We start from the raw sequence: 23,007 nt of genomic DNA, 5'->3' as shown, positions 1-23,007 counted from the left end.
CTGGTACATTCAGATAAGTCGATTTACACTAATTTAATTTAAATTTTACTATAGTTATAACTATACAATAACATACGTTGGACATGAGTTATGGTTTTAAATTTATTTATGACTGAATTGAGTATGAATTATTTATGACAAAAACATAATTTGCAATTAACTCCCCATTCAATAGTCCATAATTTATAAAATTTTCCAATCAAATTTAAAGTATAACAAAAAATCATATGTGCTGATGTCATAACGATAATATTGCGTTATCACTTATCTGTAATAGATCTTACTTGACAAATCATATTAAGGGGATTCCTTAAGTCAATTTCCTTATTGCAAATAAAAACTGAATCATTTTCAGATAAAAAATGAAAAATCCATAATTTGCATTATTTATTAGTTCCTTGGCGCGTTGTTTACATAGTGGAATCAAGTACAGACATGCAATTATCGCATTTGTAAATTAAAAGTGTAATGTTTTGCTATTGTGAAAATCTCTTTTGTTAAGCGGCACCTGCATAAAGTGTAAGTATAATAATTTCACTTGCAATGAGACATGTGTAGTATCCTCGCCCACTTCCTTGCTACCCATTCATAAATGTAGAGAACATTTCTCACACCTGATGGCTAATTTGCATAGTGCACAGACTAGAAAATATATCATACGACCATATCCAATATGACCAACTCAAGGGTCGGCACATAATCTATTGTACTATCTTGTGTATATATTAAAGCTAAATTAATTTACAAAATGAGCCACTTGATGTAGGTATAACTGATTCAAGTCTCATCATGTTGCGACACTGATACCAACTTACTTATAACTAATGGAAAAATGTGTAATATTTGGTAAAAATGCAACTATTATACTGATATTATTAAAAATTCCTTTGATAAAATGAAATAAAATCCCCACATAGAAATTGCAAAAATTATGGAAACTCCACCGCGAATTAACATTGCAAATCAACAATTACTGCAATTAATTGTGATTTTATTATAGTACGTCACATCGTGGAGTAAGTTAATTGCATGTAAATAACACTATGATAAACAAAATACTTGAGAATTTTTAGCAAGAAGAAAGGTACAAGGAAAAATACAGTAAGTGAAGACAAGAGCGAGCATTTTTTTTCAAAAACGACAAGTCTAAAAGGAATTGAAACTACTGAAAAAAATATATTTGAAACAATATCAGTTACTAAAAACAAAATTCAAATTTTGTTTTTTTTTCTTGCAACAGTGCATTTCTGCAACTGTAACGATTTTACGTCATCGGAAAATCCAAAAAGTGATTTTTTTAACACACCTACATTTCCTGAAACAATGTTTGTTTAAGTAATTGTTCACATAACTATCGTAATAAGCAAAAACCTGAGTTTTTTCCCGGAACAAGATCTTAAAGATTATAAAAATGTACAGATCCTAATAAAAAGGGATTATTCGATAATTCTTTGATATAAATTACACAACAATTATTATTATTATTGTTCCAGTGTCATAATTGCTAAGAAACACAAATGCGTCATATCCATACCATTATGCATTAAACCGCAAAAACATAATAACAAATTAAGAGGAAAATCATGTGGAAACCTCAAGATTGCGACGAATTAGAGTAAGCGATTAAGTGGGTATAGAGAGATACAAATATTTCAAAAAAATTCAAGCATTTAAAAATGAAAAACCCAGATTAAACTCGAAACAAAAATAATAAAGATTTGCGTGCAGATAATTCAAGAAATCTCACTGTCACCAACAGATAATTAAAATCTACGGATATTGTAATGATGCCATTAAATTCCACCTTTATAATATACTAATGAGGTTATATACACAGGCGAGTAAAAACTTACAAAAACTTCGTTTCGACATTTTCCGGCCATCACACTCACCACCTTGCACACTTTTCTTTGAGTACTGACGAGGTGACAAACTAAGTGTACTTAAAGTCTTGTTAATCGAAGTGGGGATGTTTCTAGTTCCAGGTAGAATAATCAAAGGTAGAGGCATCATTTTACACCCCCTACTCATTTATAAGTGTCAATTAGTCATTACCATTGAGAGAAATAGACCAGGATATTGTGACACAAGACCGATTTATGACAATTTCAAGACAAATGGTCAGAAGTTTATTGCCGAGAAATCTTGAAGTTAACAGTATTTATGAAGATTTATTAGCTACAATTTAAGAGTATTGTTAAAAATGCAGGTAACGGCTCAAATAGGTGTCAAAGAAGAAGAAAAAAATTTACGACTGCAAGAGAAATATTATGTAAAATAAACCAGTAAGAAATCACACAAATGCCGCTATAGTGAAAATGATAGCACTGTTATAGGATTTCTGTAAATATTATTATTTGTGACTGAATTAAAAAGATGCCGGTCAAAAGACTTGAGAGTAAACCAATAAACCACACAATAAAATAAGGACTGATCTCTGTATAGGTATATCAGAATTTCAAAACTTCTTATCTTGCTATGTCTACAAATTTTGATTAAATAGGAAATGATGTAGTTTAACTGGAATTAATTGTTAAAAAACATATCAGTTTGTTTATAGTAGAACAAGATAATACTATTATTTTGTTTTATCTTAAAATCTAATCGTCGATTTATTTCGAAAGTAAAAATAGATGAATTCAAAAAATTTCCAGTAAATTATATTTTGTGAAAATATGTAGGTACATATTGCAAAAATTAATTAATATTTGATTAAGATTCAACTCTGTTCTAACTACAAATTTGCCTTTTTTATTGCATTTTTTAGTTATCAATAAAATTGGTTAAAAAAAGATTTAATTAGCAAAAATTTATTTACATTTTTAAAATTTTATACTAAATATAGATTGACTAAATTATATGGAAAGAGCAAATTAGAAGTTACAACGGCTATAATTTTATTTGTTTTATCTGTTTAAATAAATAAGTGCATTTTGTCTGTAGCAATCGGGATATAGCTTATCAATAGTTGGGACGGCATAAAATTTTACACGTATCTTTAAGTACAGTCTAGTATTATATCAGATTCAACAATCTATAACTTGTCAACTTCTGTTTAAGTAATAAATTGCTTACAATGAGTGAATTAATAAACCCGTCATGTATTAAGTTAGTTATTTGATAATTATTAAACTAGCCTCGACACTGGCATTCATAAAAACACAAGTTATCAACACCACATAATTGTACGTTATTATATATTACTTATTATAAGTAAATCAATTTTAACATTAGAATTAACAAAGAAAGAAATCCTTTGTGGCAATTGTGGTTAAAGTGAGGTGTAGGACTCGAATTAAGATAAAGTGGGTAGGACAATTATTATGCTACACCGGAGGCGAAGCACCTGCAAGAGACGCCTGTTCCTTCAAGAAGTATCGTAGGCATCTTATTCTTTCAAGAAATGTACAATACATGAGAAAAGTAAAAGTACTCTGACACACTCACACACATTACCGAAATCAATACATCACGTTTAAAAATAAAAACAATTCTATCGGCTATGAAAGAAAGTATTGACCCGGAAAGTGTTAATTTTGTTGTATTTATGATCACACCTTTGTATAACTTGGCCTTATCGGTCGCAAAATTGTTATTATTTAGCTATAAAAGTACTAGTTTATTCAACCATACATCAAGCGTTTTATCAATTAAGGAAATTTGCTAAATAAATGTGATCACTATCTTATATCTTATCTGTCTGTACGTAATTGTAATCTAAAAAAAGTATATTTTTAAAAGTTAGAATTACTGTTGCATTTTTATTATGTTTTTTCGCTTCTGTCCCAGCATTGAAATTTCTACGTTTCTCTTCTCCAAGTCTCATTAATTTAGTTGAGCTTAATTGAATTTATTCCAACTGGAAGCTAACGAAAACGTGACGATAGTCACCATATTATGACGGCCTAAAATGTTTATTTGTGTTTTGGTGTGATTCCCGTAATTTCACCAAGTCATACATCATAAAGTTACTTTCGTTCTATTTTTAAACCGCGACTCAACTTAGCCAATTTGTGTAATAACTCAAGATAAACTAAACAATGACTCCAACAATTGCGACAAATGTTTTATTTTTTGTACATCTTCGATTTCCATACTATCACCAATCTGACACGGATTTTTCTTGTACAACGAGTTCTCCAACATTCCGAAATCCAAGAGACTATTGTTCGGACCCAAACCAGAACTGTAATGTATTCCGCCGTTTGATTTACTACTACCAAATGCGTGATTGAGATCCCCTGATTGCACCCGGAGCAATGGCGCGCTCCGGGGACATTCGCTGAAGCCCGCAAAGCACAACGCCAGCAAAGCATTAATTATTGTTAATTTGGTGTGAAAGTGGTGTCGCACACGTTGTGCCTTAGTGGCTAGTAATTTAACAACTCGTTGACATTTATATATTTAGTTGCATGGGTGACAATATGAACTTGGCTGATATTTGCCTTTAAATTACTTGAGTTAGGTCATCCTGTCTCACTAAAATAATCAACCCTAACCGAATTTATGACATCACTATACATAATCGACGATTCATTCTTTAACTTTATTAGCGTTTAAGTTTCGTGAATCATTCAAAGAGACTGTCTTTGTGCACGTCGGCTCTTAGTTTTTCTTCTCCGGTGTTTACCACATCCTTATTTAGCCACATCCCGAATACTTCTAATAACAATCACCAAGAAGGTAATCAATCATTGCAGACCGAACCGTTTTTTAAATTTCATAAGATGTAAATAAATTTTATTAATATTTTTATTTATATTTTTTATTAGCTAAACATCTATGAGTCAAATTCAATCAATTGCTTTAAGCAAGTATATTTAGTGTTCACATCCAGGTCTTTCAAAGATGAAACAAATATTTCAATATCAATATCAATATTGTAATATCACATTGATATTTTTGATTGGCGGAAATACCTAATAAGTGTTTATTGTGAAATTTTAATACCTAGTAGAAGGTCGAACACAAATTATCACAAATTTATTTAAGCAATGACTTCAAATGCACTTTAAAAAAATGTTGTTTATTTTTCCGCACTTAAAATTAAATTGAAAATAATAATAAGGAAAAATAATAACTAATCTAATCTAATGCATCAATACATATAATGAATTTTTTTATTTAGCAACTTTATCCTGATTTTGATTTTGACTTCTGCTTTCATTATGAAGTCACCGACCAGTTCAATATTTATTATTTTGCGACATTTTTCCCGGATGTTTCATTATTTTATCTTGCTGTACAATGACTGATTTCGTCTTGATTTGTGTGGAGAAATAAAATGATTTTGTAATACCAGTCCTGCTTCCAGACCATTGTTATGCACTGCACCAGACAAACAGAATTCCGTAATTAATAGCGAGAATCGAGAAACCAGTAAAACTATTTACAGTACTTGAGAAAGAATTTTTCGTTTTATTGACTGTTGTTGTGGTGCGAATGAAAAAAAAATGCCATTAAACTTCTAATTATGGTTCATTAATCTCGGCCAATCTTTCTATTATACTCTTATGTTGATGTGCGAAGTGTGTGCGAGTAATTAACAGTCGAGTCAGCAATCAGCAGCAGCGATGTCACATCAAGCGAGACATAGACGCGATGTGGGTGGCCTGATCTCTGGGCGCCCGTCTTCACTACGTTAAGGCCATTGTGGAGTAGACGCAACAAGTTAAAAGTAAACGTAAAAACGCTTAACGTAACTTACTACTACGTACAAGTTCAATTTTCGCATGTATCATTTACTTAAAAAAAAATAAAAAAATTAGCAATAAACATAACTAAGTTATTAAAATATAGAAGAGGATTTTAGACTTCAAGCAATTTATTTTTTAAGCAAGTACTAACGCTACAAATATAAAGTATAATGATTAAACAAATTTTATTCTTCGACACTGTCAAAATTTACGGTGCTTCCCTCGTGTAAGGAAGTTTTGACAACTGTTTGGCATTTCTCAATACGGAAACGTCAGATTAGTTTTAACAGATTTAGAGCAATTTTAAACCTTGTTGAGTCTCAATCGAAGAATAAAATGTTCTATTCAACTCGTTTGAGTGTAAATCGGACGCTTTTATTCCACCCCATGGATGATAAACCTCTCGTTACACTGGTGGTTTAAAAAAGACTCGGTGAAATAAAGCGTCCGATTTACACTCAAACTCGTAGAATAAATAACTAAAAATACTAAATCAAAATTATTGTTGTGTTGAATTTACGATAGTTTTGAACATAATAAAATTTCTGCTGAGTAAGGACATTCACAAAACACCTAAAGCTTTGGCAAGAATTGAGCCTATTTTGCCGCGGTGACTCGAGAGTTAGCGTGTATATCGATTGATATAAAGTTATTTAATAAAGTTATCAAATCTTAATGGATCAAACTTCTATCACCTCTCAAAAAATACAGTGTTATTTATAGTTTTTACTAAAAAAAGGGTATAGGTACCTAACGACTGAAGGAATTGCTTGAAGTCCGATGAAGGAAGACCTCAATCCTCCTTAGCCCTTAATAAACATGTACCTAGTACGTACCATGTTTTTCGTTGCACTAAACTACCAAATCTTAAAACAATAGATATTTTTCTATTTCCAAAAATGTCAACCCTTGAAAGTTTAAACTGTTATAACTGTTAAAAAACCGCGCGTTAAAAGAAGTCTGACTGTTAAAAGGGTTATTAACAACTTAACGGTTGTAATTTATTGAATGTTATTCATTCCAGAACAACAAAGTACGACAAAAAACAATATTTATTATACGAGTATGTCTACATTTTATTTCTATTTTTGAATACGGTAAAGATCAATTTTTTTCCTACTCCCGAAAATGTAAATACTCTATACATAATAGGTAGGTTTTTTTTAATATAAAGAAATCAGAACCTGGACAACACGTACGCTAACATCATATTTGCTGACACAAATTCTACAATTTTTTTCGATCGGCAGGGAGAAAACGCAAGTACGCAAAATAGGGTTTTAGGGGACGAATCGTAATTAATGACGAGGCGACGTAGGAGTATTTAATGAGAGGAGTCACCTAAAACCTTTTGCGTACGTGGTGCATACAAGATTTTTTTGTTAAAGTTCTCAAAACACGAATTCTCTTACTAATTAAAAAACTTCATAGTAGTAGTAGTAGTAACCAATTTTATTTTTAAGTCCGCAAAAACTGTTTTTGAGAACTGAGTACCTAAAATAACCGTTTTACGTACTATTTTATTGAGTCCGGAAAAGACTCATTTTAGAGACTCAAATGAGTCCCTAAAACAGCTGTTTTCGAGAGCGTATACAAAAAAAGATAGTAACACGAAATGTATCGACTGGCGACAAGGCTCAGCTTTGCCTCGACTCGTACTCGCTTACCTCGAATGTTATCACGTTTTTACATTTCTCGTTACTTACAAATTAAAAATTTTATTATCTTTTTATAATTTGAGGTAAGATTAAATTGAAAGTTTATTCTTTTATTTATTTTAATAGATCCACTTGAAAACGTGAATCATCATCATCAACACTACTTGACATAAACTTTATTAATTAAATAATGATAATGTCATAATGAGTTTTTAAATTTGCATTATTGTGATGACTAAGGTGTTATTAATCTTCACTGGTTGTGTCTTTAAAAAATTTAGGTTTTATGCAATACTGCTAATGGGACTAAATTTTTACCAAATCAAACAATATTATCAATTAAATTTTATTAAATTAATTATGCAAAAGCTAAGAATGTTAGCTTTCCTTCTGTAAAAATAACAGCATAAATCCCTTATTGATTTTTATTTTACGTTTGGTTTAAATTTTAAATATTTAGTAAGAAAACTGAAGCAAAGTAACAATTTGGTATTATAACAAAAAAAAAGATGCCAGTATTTAATTAACCATTTACCAAATTACTCCTATTTCTTTAATTTCTTGTCAATTACCTTCTGAATAAAATTTCTGCAACCTTTTCTTGACGTCTCTAAAACCTCTTATAACTCCATTTTCTGGCATTTTTATAAAATTTTCCGTATTTTATGCACTTTAGGAACACAAGACACTTGGACGTCGAACACTGTTACTACACCGCTGTCATCGGCTTCCGTTATCAAAAGATAATGTTTTCCTTACGCCTACCTAAACGTATGAATAAAATGTGAATAAACGTATGAATAAAATGTGACATCACACTTACTAGATTGTAAAACTTGTAAATTGTAATAGATATTTTTATATTAAGTGTGCAAAACGACTGTTTTTGGTCCGAGAATATGCCGTTTATTTGTCAAGACTGAAGATCGAAATAAAAAGACATTCAAACGTTAATTATAAATAATAGTAGATTTACTCGTATATCTTTAATAAGAATTGAATTGGGAAGAAGAAACTAGCAATCGAAATTTGTTTTGAATAGATGGCTTTATTTTTGAATACAAAATCAATTGATTCAGGTTGTAATATCATAAATTGCGGATTATGGAACAATGTGTTGTGATTTCATTTCAAAGGGTACAAAAAATATTATTTAAATCTCGTTTAGTCTCATCTGTAGGTATCGTTTCTAATCAGATTGGGTCTGGTGTCGAGCTGGAGCCCCGTGTGCGGTGAATCGTCGCCTTGAAGGGTGTTCTAGCCCGGAGAGTCGCCGTTCAATTCCCACGTCTGCGATATCCATTTCCGGCGCCCCAACAGCGAAGCCGTCATTCCTTCAGCTCAATTGATGCTGATTTGTGGGTTTCGGCTGTTTGTGAATCCACCGCCTAGCGTTGGTGAGTGAAATATTAACACATCCCTTTGCATTCCACGACTCACACCTCCGATGGTGAGGAGTGATACGGCGCCGGCGACTTGTCGCAGCTAGTTTCTCCAAAGTGTTACAAGTCTTTCGTACAAGAACTACCTGCAGTAGAAACCTGAGAGCGCCGATAGGAACCGCGACTGCCACTTCATTATCCATCGTCCTTTGTCAACCTTACTCCGGGTGGTCCGGTGGCGAGTATATGAGACCGCCTCTCACCTCGTTATCGGGACGCGGCCCTCAGGTGATGGCTCAATCACAGACGTTCGCACATTCCGCCACTCCAAAGTGACGATGAGAGTTGACTTGCCATCAAGCAAGAGGCTTCCCGTGAAGCTCGGACAAAAGGAGCTGCTTCAAACGATACCGTGCAAAAACGAACGTTTAGCAGGTTTCGAGGGTGGGCCCTCTTATTATACAAAAGGTGGAATTCGTGACATGACTAAATGGCTTTCGAAAGGTGACACAATTATTTGGACCGAAAAACAAATCATAGATTTGCTCTGCCACAAAAGTGTCTTCTATAAAGAACTCAACTCAGAAATGGATTTTCCTTTACTAAATGAAAAATTATTGCAGTTTTTTGACATTGTCTTTAAAATGATCTAGCTCAAAAAGCTGTTGTAGCTAAAGCTTTCAAGTAGATAGAGCTTTTATCTCGCAAATGGATTACGGAATATGAATTTTTTTAGCTTTGTCCAACTTCTTTTAATAAATTTTATTTAAAAGTTATTACAATACAAAAATATAATATACAACATAGTATAAGGTACCTAAAGCAAATAAGACCCGGTGCTTAAAAAGGCCCACCGTGAATTCTTCATCTAAGTTGTGAAGAAAATTAAAACCTCCAGCCATCTATCATCAATCATACAAGTTACTCCTAGATATGTCTTTTAGTTGACTGTAAATGGTGAAATATGTTATAAACTGATGCTCATAAACTGATGATCATTGTGTTGGATGTTAAAATTAAATATTTCTAGTTACATATCAACACATGTTTTGAAGTTTCTTTACTTTTTTTTTGTATTTTTGTATGTTGTTTTTTGTTTGTTTATTAAAGATTTTTTTCCTTAACTTACTGTTAATACGATTAATGAAAAATCCTATCTCAAAATTTAAATATGGGCTTTATCTAATGTCGCTGGTGGGCCTTATTTGGGGCTAGGAAGTTCCAAAAAAGGCCCTTTGTAATATTTTATATTTATGTTAAAAACATGTAGAAAAATTAACAAAATAGGCATTTTTGTGGTACACATTGTTAAACAAAAGTTCAAATTACAATTTCGATAATAAATCCAAACCTTTGCATATTTCAAAAAATATATATTTAAAAAATCGTAAAAATAAAGTCGGCCTTACTTGCTTTAGGTACCTTATGACATAATGAGCACGGAAAGTAATAAATAACGCACAAGCGGGAAAGTTGCACACGAGGCGTTAGCCGAGTGCATGCAATCCCACGAGTGCGTTAGACACTTTCTTGCAATTTTTATAATGTATACAAAAATACGTTGAATAACGATTTATTTTTTATAAAGGATACAAAAAATACGTTGAATGAAATACAAAACATTCGAGTGTGAATTGTGCGTTAGATTTCTAACACACAGCGCGAAAACAAATCGCACAGGTTTTTTTACCTCGAACGATATTGCCAATTTTCGCGCATATGTAATTGTGCGTTTCGTATATGGTCGTAGGAAAATAATTTTACTCGTAATATAGTCAGTAAAATAAATTGTTGCTCTTTTTATTTATAAAGGGTGTCTTAAATCTCCAGCCCCAGAAATAAATTTCAAGTAAGATAAGATACTAGAAACATGGAAAAAATATTTTAAAAATTCTGTATGTCACATTTTTTTAAGTCTATCTAATTATACTGATGATCTTGTACATGTTTTTTGATAATTATTTAGTAAAGGTACAAAAATTTTAGCAATAAAAGCCGCAAATAACATTAAACAGAATTACAATAATTTAGGATACAGCTTCCTTGTTTCCTCTTTTAATAGCCTGCAGCAAAAAAACTTGGAAACTTATTTTTCCAGCAGAAATAAATAGTCAAAGTGTAAAATTTAATCTCTTATAACTTTGAAATTTTTATAAAAAGAATTTTTTCCCATGTTCCTGGTATCTTACCTTACATCTTTCTCTGGAGCGTTCTGGAGTTCTGGAGCATCCTGTATGTATTATATTATCGATATTTTTATTTCTGTACCATTGAGAAAAAGGAGCAGTACACATTGAACTCTGGACTATTGGATTTGACCCATTTTCCTCTCGCTTCAAGTCATAAGTTCAAACATCCAAAATGTGGACTTTGTTACTATCGTCATGGTGAACGAGCAAAAAAATAATTTATAGTTGGTACGAGTAGCATTGCGTAAAATGTCCTGGAGCGCCGAAATTAGTGAATAAGTGTCTGGTAATATGGGGCAGGAAAGTAAAGAAACCGCTCGCAGGAATTTCCGAGGTCCGCCCATGAACGTCTGCTTCGTGAAGGTCCAGGATGGCCCGCGGCCGCCGGGCCTCGCGTTGGCCCTCGGCTTCTTGGGCGGCGGTGTGAGACACAACACAGACACCTGTGGGCGACCTGTACAGAGCAATTGTACAATTCGTTTCTGTCGTTTCTCTATATTCACAGCACACATTGCTCTTCAGTTTAGACGCTGCTACGTGACCGCGAATGCAACCGCTTTATAATAATAAATCGCGCGCGGTTTCGTGCATGCATATGAACTCGACACCGGTCTTAGTCACAGGCTGGTAGGTGTCAGAGGTGATTATCGGGATGCTCTGCTGACCATCGCATTTGCCCATAAATTCTTCGCTGGTGCGATTGTTTAACAACATGCCCGGCCGGACCTCCCATTGACCACAAACCTGTCGATGGATCGCGCCTCACTCGGGGACCGATGATTCAGCACTAGTTGTAAATCACCGTTCCGAATCAGTTTTACAGCAATCGGCAAATATTTACTCAAAGGCAATATTCGACCATTGTCAAGGAGCTTGCTTTCTTTTCATTGTGGATTAGGTGTGCACTTGTCACAAGTAGATTTATGCACAAATGCCACATAATAACACGGCTACCTGGACGCAGGAAAGAACTTTTTTTAGATAAAATGCCGAACGGCAGTGGCGTAGATACAAATCGACCAATCATCTAATAAGATAACTTCGACGTGCTTGTCCCGACAAGTATGGTCTTAAAATTGACAACCCCACTCCGCCAAACAACGAATGGCTGACATTGATACGTAAAATAAACTACTATAGTTCACTGTGTACATTACATCAAACGCCATCCATATTAAAAATATGTTATTAAAAAAAAAATTAATTCCTCAAGTGCGTCATAGAAATATTAAGACATCACACACTGTAATGGATAATAAGTTTTGTGTGTTTTCAGGAAAAAATAATTTTGCGAAAATATTATAATCAATTTTAAAATAAAAAAATATTTTAAAACCTAGTGTCTCTAATATGAAATATTTATTGAGAGTACAATAAAAATCAAAATTAAATCAACTTGCGCCTCAGAGAAAAATTTCAAGTAAGATAAGATACCAGGAACATGGAAAAAATTTAAAAAAAATTCTATCTGTCCAAAAATTTTGAGATTTATTTTTTGATATTTGACATTCTTTTATGTCTATTTAATGATACTGATGATCTTGTATATGTATTTTTACAATTATTTATTTAATTTAAAATTTTGCCAATAAAAGCCACAAACAACATTGAACAGAATTACAATTTAGGATACAGCTTCTTTGTTTCCTCTTCTAATAGCCTGTAGCAAAAAATACGTTGGTTTGGATTCAAAGTCTGGTGCAACCTTACGTAAGAAGGGTTACAAAGCAATTTGTTGATAAAAGTGTGTCAGTTTGTTTCTAATTAAAGTAATTTCAAATGAAAATACATAAATAATTTTGTATAGAGTAATTCCGGTAGAGGCAATCCATATCAAAGGAATACAGGCTGCGCCAGAACTGGCACCCCAGAGAAAAATTTTAAGTAAGATAAGACACTTATAATAGTCTGTAACAAAAAAACTTGGAAAATTATTTTTGCAACAGAAATAAATGGATTCAAAGTGCAAAATTTAAACTCTCATAACTTCGAAATTTTTATAGATAAAATTTTTTTAACATTTTTTCCATATTCCTGGGATCTTACATTATATGGCATTTTTCTCTGGGGCGCGAGTTCTGGCGCACCTTGTATAAATACAGATTGTTAGTTATTTTTAAATTAATTTTGAAGAAAAATTGCTACTGCGGACACACAGAATAAAATTTTGTTCTTTTTAACAAAAATGAGAATCTTTATAAAAAATACAACAGAAAAAGCGTTAGCTAAATCACCTTAAATTGTTTTGATCCGGAGGACCAGTTCTGTCGGAAATAATTATTTGAGATCGTGCCACCCAGCTCATATTAATACTAGTGACTTTGGTGGTCCGGTTAACACGAATTTTTTTTCGTCTCCACATCGATCATTAAAATTAGGATTGGTTTGGGTGTCGTATTTTGTGCAAACCGTCAAAAATCCCACTATTTAAAAATTCAAGAGTGGTTGCTTATACCTGACCTACATTGTCGTTGGCAAAGAGGTCCGGAAATGCCATCGCTGCGAATTCACATGTGGGAGTGCTTAATCGTGTTATTAACCGTCTTATTGCCTCGCCTTCTAGTTCTGATTTGTATGAAAGTCGCAGGATTGTCGATGAACGGATTATTTTGTGTTTGTTTGTTATTTTTTTGTAGTATGTGCGCTTGAATGGCCGGAACGAATGGTTAAGTGAGGAAGGAAGGGACACATTAGCGGCGGTGCAAAACGACATGAAAGAATAGAAATTCTCCGCCGGCTGAAGGTGTACAATAACAATAATAAAGTGTTTTTTCGGGCAGGGCCGTTTAAAAGGCGCTGGGATGTTATTGTGTTGAAGTCGCGGTGGCGTCTGCTTTTCCTTGCCCGGATAATGGACAATATGTGAATTGGTCCTCCTAGGAGGTGAAATATTTACTAGTCGTATTGTTCGCCAATTCACGTCGAGCATTTCCTGACATCTCAATTCACCGGAGCTATTCATTGAGTGGGTGTCGGCGACGGTGCTGCACTTCCATTCATCTTTTTACCTACCGCGGACCTGTAGGGTCTTTCGCACCCTAGAGCGCCACAGACGGATCTCAGGATCGCACATAACCGAGTTTCGACAGGCTTTGCAGTGGCGTAGGTAAGCTCAAAAGCTTTGTTGTACTAATGGACCTATTTTCACTATTTTCTATTAACACAACCCCAGCTATTGTCCAAAAAATTAAGAACTCCAGAACTGCTTAAGTGAAGATGAAGATTCAGTCAAAATATTAGGTATTGTTTGCCCACCAAATTTAAGTTAATGTGATTTTCAGATAATAACTCTTTTGAATAAATTAATCTAGAAGTATTTTAAAATAAAAGCACATATTTCCGTGCACAGTCAATTACTGTGTAATAAGTAGCTACACTACAGCTGGAAAATCCTACTGTCAAATTGTATGTTTTCGAAACACCATTAAATTGGTAAATAAACAATTTGCCATTTTTGCTTATCGCTTTTATAAACAAAAAACAAATAGGAAAACAACTTGTACAACAAATTAATTATTATCAGAAATAATTACTTTAACATAAACATTATGATAATTTTATTATTATATTCATCTTAAAAATTATATAAGTTCGCCTTGTTTGTACACGAAATGATTAATTGGCAATTAATTTAGTCAAAAGTTTATAAATATTGAATGTTTTGAACAATATACCTAACAAAAAAAAATCGAATCGATATTTATTTAAATCTCTTCAACTTTTACAGAACGATTTTCGCTTTTAGCGTGACTGTAATTGGTAGAAAAAAACAATCATTGTTTTTGTTTTAAATTTATAAAATGGCAATCTATATAAATCCACAAAGCTGCACTCAGACGGGTGGGAAAAACAAACAATGGTCTGAACGAGTGCAGTCGAATCTCTAAGTTATGTGAGTTGCATGATGTGATTTTAAAACTATTCTTACAAGGCAATAAATCAAATTTTCATTTCGGTCGTTTCTACCTACCTGAAGACGCATCCGAAATTAGCAATTTTGGCCACTGACTTCACTCTTTGTTACAAATTATCCAGTAATTTACAACGTGCAATATATTAGTGCTTTAAAGTCAACAGTTAATTTCTTTACTGTTGAGGATTATCCTGAGGGACGGGGTGGAACGCCCCAACCCAGAAAGGTTGGTCTTTGTTTCCATACTTTGACTACACCGAACCTGTTCGCCCAAATAATCTCTTTTTTCTTTTCACTTGATATGGGATGGCTTTATCACCCAATCTTTAAAGTCATAAATCACTATCGAAATCGTCCATAATGTGTTCAAATATCCTTATAAAGGTGCCGACAATATATAACATTTCGCATTCTATTGAGGGATTTTCAATGCTATAAAGTCAATTAGACCCTGAATACCAATGAAGGTAGGTGGCGAACTAACTGTAAAACATGTCTGGGTTCCCATTACGCGATTTTCCATCGGTCAAAACAGATTTTGACGGGAAATTCCGATTTGGCGCCGACCTTATCAAAAACACTTATCAATGTATTATTATCAAATCCAATCTGTTTACATTCGATTCATTCATGAATTTAAAAGATGGGTGTGTGGTTTATGATAAAATCCGATTGCAAATTACAAAATATCATTGTAATATGTAAAATTGTTTAGGTAATTTATTTGTTTTATCGTTCATACTCTTATTTCTATAATTATAAAAAATGCATTTGGAAAGCCTCTTACCTCAATTGTGTCATCAAGAAAATGCCTCTTGACATTGCTTTACAGGAAGCTGCGAATCTTCCAAAAATAAAACGGACAAAAAACTAATGTCCCTATTCGGCATTTTAATAAGAATTAATTTAAATGCTTGTTGATGCCTATCCCGATTATGAAAATATATGGTGATTATAATAATTTTGGAATTTTGTGTGATGGGGATTGGTCTGGCGATAAAATTTTTGTGTGAAGGCGTAGAATCCTGAATGGAGTGCTCGGTGACCCCGTGACCAGTTTGGCCGCATCCTTCCAGCGATGTCCACCGATGATAACACAATCTGAGGCGAGTCTCGAAAAGCACAGAATCGCATTCTGTTTTTCTTACCTTCGGGAGTCTTTAGTCCCACACCGACAGGTAAAAGTTATGTTGTTTTTTTTGTAGAGTAGTTTCTGATGTTAACATGCAATAAAAAATTTGGATTGTGGTTTAGTCTGTGTTCGTTTTGTAAGTTATTTGCATTTTACATTTGTTAGTTTTCGGATATCTTCTTTTAGCATCTTTTTGTCTCGATGCGTATACCTTTTTTCAGCGACGATCGGACTGGCACATGAATTTTACCGAAATATGTTTTACAAAATGCCAATATGGACTTTGAAAGTTACCGCTTTGTTCTTCAGACGGTACTTATAAATAAATATTTGAACGCTCCATCGACGACAAATAGTCTTTGATGGCGTATGTCGACATCGATACCTCGTAATTACTGCATCTCACGAAACATCCACTCGAAAGATATACACACCTAAGGCAGAAGACAATTAAACAGCCCGCTCTCACTCAAAGACAATTTCTAACACAAATTAACCAAACTATTTCTCAAACAATTTTAAACTCTTAGGAAATTGGCACATTTATTTCCTTTTTAATATTATCTATGCGTAACATTGAAATTAAAAAAATAGGTCACGAAAAGTACTAGATAACTCATTTTGTCATTTCCTGTTTACTATAGATATTTGAGTCTCGAATGAGACTGATAAAAAAATTGGTTTTCTTTCAAATTGGTTCAAAATCGCAAATAATGAGGAAGGAACTTATTGAGCAATTTGATGGTTTTGTGCTACTAAAATCTAAAGAATATCACGGCACATTAATCTAATCAAAAACTGTTTAAGTTAAAAAGAAATGTTTTAAGTAGTTTTAAGTAACTATTGTAGGATCAATTTATTTGATTGAAATGTGAGTGAACATCTGTCCACTGACGAGTTTTATGGATCGATGACGTACTCCTCCACTGTCAGTGCCACCAAAATTCCAGCGAGTTTATCGTTGTCATCTGAGATTGAAAATTGCGCAATATTTCCACATTTTTATGATAAACCATTTTTGCTGTAGGCGCCACCTTCTCACACGTTCATAAATATTTGAAAGTGGGCCGCCGATTCGAGTAAAAGTGTTTGTCATCGATAGAGATCCTTTTTCTGTGACGTCAAGTCGCGACGCACCAAAAATCGACATTTATCGCCACTTGGATCTTGGAGAAGGTCAAGATTCGTCTGTGAAAGCGAGGAAAGTAGAGGAATGTGGCAACAGCGAGTTATTTGAATCGCGGGCCAAAGGTAGGTAGGATGGCACTCGCTTGAAAGAATCGGTATTTTCACGGAATAGGTAACAAGTTCGTGGGAACGGAGTAGTCTCTTCGCGGAATGACGCATTCGGGCATTGACAGATCACCTTGGCAATGGTCGGGCCCACATCACTCATACGATGGATATTGATAAAGTCGGCTCCGATAATGACATTAATGGAACACGGTTATTCTTTTAGTTAATGACACCAATTAGACGATTCTGAATTATTATAAAATTGCACGGGCTTTGAGATAGTCGGAACTGGTCTTATGCAATGAACCCCCCACATCGCCGTACGCCTCCCTTCTGACCCGATTTGAGTCTATGGAAAACTCGTGGGACAAAACGTACAACTGCCGTTTATGCTCCGATTGATTTCATTGCACTTTTAATAACCACACATAAAATCTAATTGTTGTGGTAGGTACACCGATTGATGGATTCGTTTACCTCGAACCAAGGTCATTTATAAATAGAGTACGAATTTGTGTTTGACTAACGTGATATATTTCACGATTTTGTACCAACCATCTTGCATTTCTGCGCTGTTTGTGACGTCTGGCGGCACTCATTAATACGCAATTTATATTTTGACCAAAAAAGAGGCCTTCAAAGACTTGCAAAACAATCAAAGCCACATATTGACGCAAACGCCAGGATGACATACCAACAATGAGAAAACACATCACCAAATCCAGTTCACCCACATTTTGATTCCTTAAAACAATGATAGTAAATTCTCAACAAATTTTGCGATTGACGGGGAATCACTAGAACACTCCTATTAGGAGTATTAGAAAAACCCATCAACTGAAGCGGTAATTTTCTTTTGTTTAAGTTTGTGTTTATATCTTATCACCATAAGCAACCTAAAAAATTTTGTTGTGTAATTCCCATGCAATTTGGGAAAAAGGAATAATTTAGGTGTAGGAAAATTATCGGTAATCACTTCGCAAGAATGTACCTTATGGAATAATTTTGAATAATATATGCATGGGCGAAAAATTTTACCTGTTTGGTTTTCCCGGCCCTACGCCATCTTTGGGAAACCGCGGTAAGCCACCGGTTTCAGGTGCGTTATTAAAGATGTTATGTTTTTAGTCGCTGTTATTAGAATTTGGAACACGTTCATGTTTATTTACATGACGCATTTTAAGGTCAATATCGCGACTGTGTTTTCCCGAAAAATTTACATTCCGCTAATGAGGTTATGGTCAAGGCCACTGGTTAAATCAATATCGGGTGAATAATGGATTGTTTTAGGTCAGGTTGTGACTCCGCCACTGATATCGTGACAACAGTTAAGTATTTGTTTTGAATTTGGTGGTCGGCAGCGACGAGTTGACACAAAAGTGTCACCAAACCGCAGGAAGATAATATTTGTTTTCATCATTAGAGAGGTAAAGAGAAAATTAAACAGTATTAAAAAATTAAGTCTAATATCACAGTTCCTAATATCTACAGAATTTGTTTTACTATTAGATAATATATAGATATATATTCTCTTTTGTAAATACAGTTATATAAATTAAATTAAAAAAATAAATTAAATGTTTTTAAATAATTCTTCATTCAATATTTGCTTTGAAGTGACGAAATACTTGTATGATATATTCGAGCATGTTGAGATAATCTCTATAGATGATCCAGTTTCGGATGTTCATGGATGTATTGTCCATGTTTCTGAATTCAGGCCCCATGATGTCCCGATCGACGTTTTGTTCGACCGTGAGTTCTTTTTCGATGATGGCTGTGTAAATCTCGCAGAGTAAAGTACGAAGATAGTCTTCGGTTTGAACAAATGAGGATTTGAAAGGCCCACCTCTGTCTTCCTCATCCCAGACGATCTGTTCTATCCCCACGGCAAATTTTTGAAGATAGCCGTAGACGGTTGTCAGAGTCGGTTTAAACTGAAATTAATACGAATGTCAGCGTTTTGTCCAATTTAAATGATGATTGTAGTTACCTCTAAAGTATCTAGATGTTCTTGAGGTACCGTCTGATCCAATTTTTTGGGAATCTCCTTGGTTGGGAGCCAGTCATAATCTTTGTCTTTGTAATAATTGTGCAGCTGGTGCGCCTTCATGTTGAATGTTTTGTCGACCTGTAATGAGAAAATGACAATTAATTCATCGCAGTTCGGAGAACACAAATTTAGTAATTTAACCCTTCGACGAACCGAGAATTAAACTTCTTGCGTTATTCGAAAGAATGATTAACTGGCTCAGCTTATTATTACTACAAGTCGATTAGTATGCGCGATCGGTTTTATATTATGCCGTCCGTTGATGTCTGATTACACACTATCATATTTTTCGTCTCTTTTGCAGCCTTTGGACGAGCGTATAAGCCCTCTCGTTCCATCGGATACAAATACTTTGCGTCTTTGTCACATCCGGTAAAATCGTGTCCGTTTTCCTCCGTCGTTAATAGCTAACTATTGTTCGACGATAATCAATTTATTAAGAGGAAGCGGGTGCAATTCCAGAAGGACCAGAGAACGTGTCCTGCACTTCCTCTGTACAGCGTCGCGACCGCGTTTGGCGTCAGACCGTCTGCTTCACCAAGGTCGATACTTACATACTCTTCCTTGAACATCTTGGCTCTGGCTTCGGCGATCTGAGCCTGGTTAAGGATCTGGTCGATGAGTTGGATGTCGGGCATGCGGTGCTCAGGGGTGGCACCGTTGACGCCGCTCATACCGCATGGATTGAACCATTTGGGCTTGTTGTCTCCCCTCGACATGGACTTGGAGTTTCGTATCGTCGGCGCCGATTGAATACTGGGAAATGTGAAGAGACTTAGGTAAGCTCCGACGATTAGGGCGTGTTTTAATCCTGCAAGAACACACACACGTGTTATAATATTTGGACACTTGTTGGATAAACATGGCGATTGTGGACATACCCGGGGAAGGGCGCCAGAGCGTGAGAACGAGACCTCTCGGACGCTCCGGGTATTAACCGCCAAGACGGCCGTTTTACCGAATTCGTCAATTTTTGCATCGTGATTTGTCGTTGCCGCTCAACAATAATAGCCAATAATTACAGAGCTATTCGCGTTTGTAGTATCATTCCCAACTATTTACCACATTTTTGCGAAATTATGACCGCACAGGTGCACATCACCTAACATTTTATCTCCGCACGACGGTAATAACTCTGAAACGGGTTTGAAAAAAATCTGTACTGTTTAAATTAATTAGAGTTGTGCTACGTGATGGCGGCGACTTCTTGTTCGAGAAACACGCGTGTTAAACTATGCGGCAAATATTGATTTGAGTCAACAAACTTTCCGATGCATCACAATTCGTGAATCACATTGCCCCAATTAAGACAGGTATAGTGAGCGCGCGAAAAAATGGCTTTGAACCATGGATTTATTGAATAGTTGATCCGAGACTCGGTTCCGGTAATGCCGCGCGCTATTGGCCACCTGTTGATCGCTCCGCCTATCGTTATACATATCAATCGGTGGTAAACCGTGTTCGACTTACTGTGTAAACTCTTCCAGAAGTGTCTATTTTTCCTGGTTTTGCACGAAGAGTGTTGTGGACTCGTCCTTCCCGGAACGGAACGGTGACTAATCGTTTTATTTCGTCTCGTTAATACAGTCTGATCCCGCGAATCTTCGTATTCTTTCACAAACACCACGTGCCTGTCAAATCTGCACACTTTGGCGGTCCTTTGATCACGATCTAACATCCCAACAACGTGGCCTTGAGAAGTACACATCTCCATCGTTCACAATTTAAAAATTAAGAATTCGAAACAACGAAAAAATTACGAATAATTACGACCGGCTACGGCCGGCGTTGAAATCACCGAAAACTCTTCACTGGCTGCGATCACTGGTGACTAGAAGACTCCGGATAAACTTCACGTGTGTTTACAAATCTGTCGACAGCCGCGGACTCCGACCGACAGTGTCGGTACGTCTGTCAGACATTCAACATTCTGCTAGTGGACAAAGCGTAAACTAACGAACTATTTATGGAGGGTGTGCCCAGTTAAACTCCACCTCACACCATTCATAAGATCCCCCCACCAATATCGACGACTACGATTTCCGGGTGTTTGATGTCTCTCGATGTTAAGAAATAAGCACAGAGGTATACACAAGAATTAAGTTCGTCATTATTAATCACACACGCAGTGGCGCAATCAAGATCTGACCGGACAACAGGCACATTTGCAACCACCATCCCATACACACAAAGTTTTATACAAAATATCTCAAGACTTCTTGTTTCACGCAATCTTTCGATTAGACTAAGTACAGCGACTCGCACCTCATATCTTATCACAATGGGTTGGCTTTTATCAGCAGATATCTATCGGAAATCGAAACGTCACAACCACCCCCACATTTCGGGAAATTTCGCAATGCTCAGCATTGAGAAACTGCGTTAATCGAGGCGAGACAAACGTCATTTCTGTAATTCTATCTGACTTAAAAAAGTCAGCCGCTGTTTAATCACGAACAAACTTTATTTAAAATAAAATCTTCATTCATATACTTATGTAATCCATATCCTTGTCTGACGTACAATGGTGCAAGTGATGTTCATTAAAAATTTTATAGAGCAGTCGATTAAAAATAAATCTCGTCTTGAATTTAGATTATGTTGGGAAAGCACGGGTGAGTAGGTAGGTATAGGTAGGTACAGTAAAAATATTGATCTTTGTGACTGGAAAGGTCCATTAATAAGGAGATGTAGTGTTTTTTAATTTTTTTGTTTTTTTTTTTTTTACTTGAGAAGATTTGTGGTAGTCAAGAACAAATTGCTAGATGTCTGGACGATTTTTTCAAAGTGTAAACAAAATCTTAATTAATTAATAAACATTTGTTTAATTTTGTTTTATTAAGTTGCGACAGAAGACTAAAATGTGATATTAATAAACACGCAGATCGCTAGTCAGCATTTTCGTTTGTTAATTTGTGAATCATTTAGAGTTCAAATTCCATACCTTGTGAATTCTACGATTGACGAAAATAGTTTAAAATAAGGTCAACGACATTCTTACAAAAATTTACGAAATAATAGGATGACAAATCAAGAATCTAAAAAAACTTTCTTGCTTTATAGTAAGAAGAAAAGTTAGAAGATTTCCAAGAAACGTTAAACACCTCAAACAACATCAAATTACAAAATTTTACACAACACCAAAGGATATACAATAACAAGATAATTATTTGCATAGATCTGCCGTCAACTGATGATAAAAACGTAAATGAGAAATAATAATTGCTCATCAGAGATTAATTTAACAGAGATGAAAATAAAAACTCATTACCTCTTTTTACTATCTGTAAACAAACGTATTATCATTTAATGCGCACGAAATATAAGTATTTGTTGTAATTGTATAATTTTGACATTTAGCCCCTTTCAGCAAATATAACTTAGGTGTAAACAATTACAGCAAACTTTATCATTTGTTTATTTTTAGAACCGTAATTTTTAATCAGAATTCGTAACATTTAGATTTTAAAATATTGAAAATAGATACTTAAATAATATATGCAAACAAATTCCGTTGGCGCGTGAGAAGAAAGAAAGAAATCAAGTCCAAACCTGCACGCGCCAAAAAGCATTCACACTTGGAATGTTTATAGTAGGATTTATAATGTTTAAACAAATTACAACGAGTTGAGCGTTTACGAAAAGAATAGGGAATCCCTGCTTTCAAGTCAATAGGTTTTATTGCAAGTAAATGGCAGGTGTGTTAATTAGGTAATGAATAAATGATTCACTGTTCGTGTTCGACCTT

General features: G+C 34.6%; 1 protein-coding gene across 1 annotated transcript; it reads right to left on the bottom strand.

The window, feature by feature from the left end:
- Positions 1 to 18,655: 18,655 nt before the first annotated feature.
- LOC123007292 lies at positions 18,656 to 21,531 on the bottom strand. The gene is made up of 4 exons (XM_044402506.1): positions 20,730 to 21,531; positions 19,814 to 20,070; positions 19,200 to 19,337; positions 18,656 to 19,143 (listed from the first exon to the last, which is right to left on the bottom strand). Exons 1-4 carry the CDS (start codon positions 20,971 to 20,973, stop codon positions 18,802 to 18,804), a joined length of 981 nt encoding a protein of 326 aa, XP_044258441.1. The 5' UTR covers positions 20,974 to 21,531; the 3' UTR covers positions 18,656 to 18,801.
- Between the last annotated feature and the right edge of the window lie 1,476 nt (positions 21,532 to 23,007).

Source organism: Tribolium madens, unplaced genomic scaffold (assembly GCF_015345945.1).
Source record: "Tribolium madens isolate multiple individuals breed KSU strain unplaced genomic scaffold, Tmad_KSU_1.1 Scaffold_3;HRSCAF=73;Tcas5.2_LG2, whole genome shotgun sequence".
NCBI lineage: Eukaryota > Metazoa > Arthropoda > Insecta > Coleoptera > Tenebrionidae > Tribolium > Tribolium madens.
This window is presented reverse-complemented; position numbering and strand designations above follow the sequence as displayed.

Bases quoted from the DNA above. Each gene is read 5' to 3' on its own strand.
- LOC123007292 (XM_044402506.1), bottom strand. From the start codon at position 20,973: ATGGAGATGTGTACTTCTCAAGGCCACGTTGTTGGGATGTTAGATCGT. The intron at 20,071-20,729 runs GTAAGTCGAACA...GTGTTCTTGCAG, and splicing joins CTTCTGGAAGAGTTTACACA to GATTAAAACACGCCCTAATC. The intron at 19,144-19,199 runs GTAACTACAATC...TATTAATTTCAG, and splicing joins AACATCTAGATACTTTAGAG to TTTAAACCGACTCTGACAAC.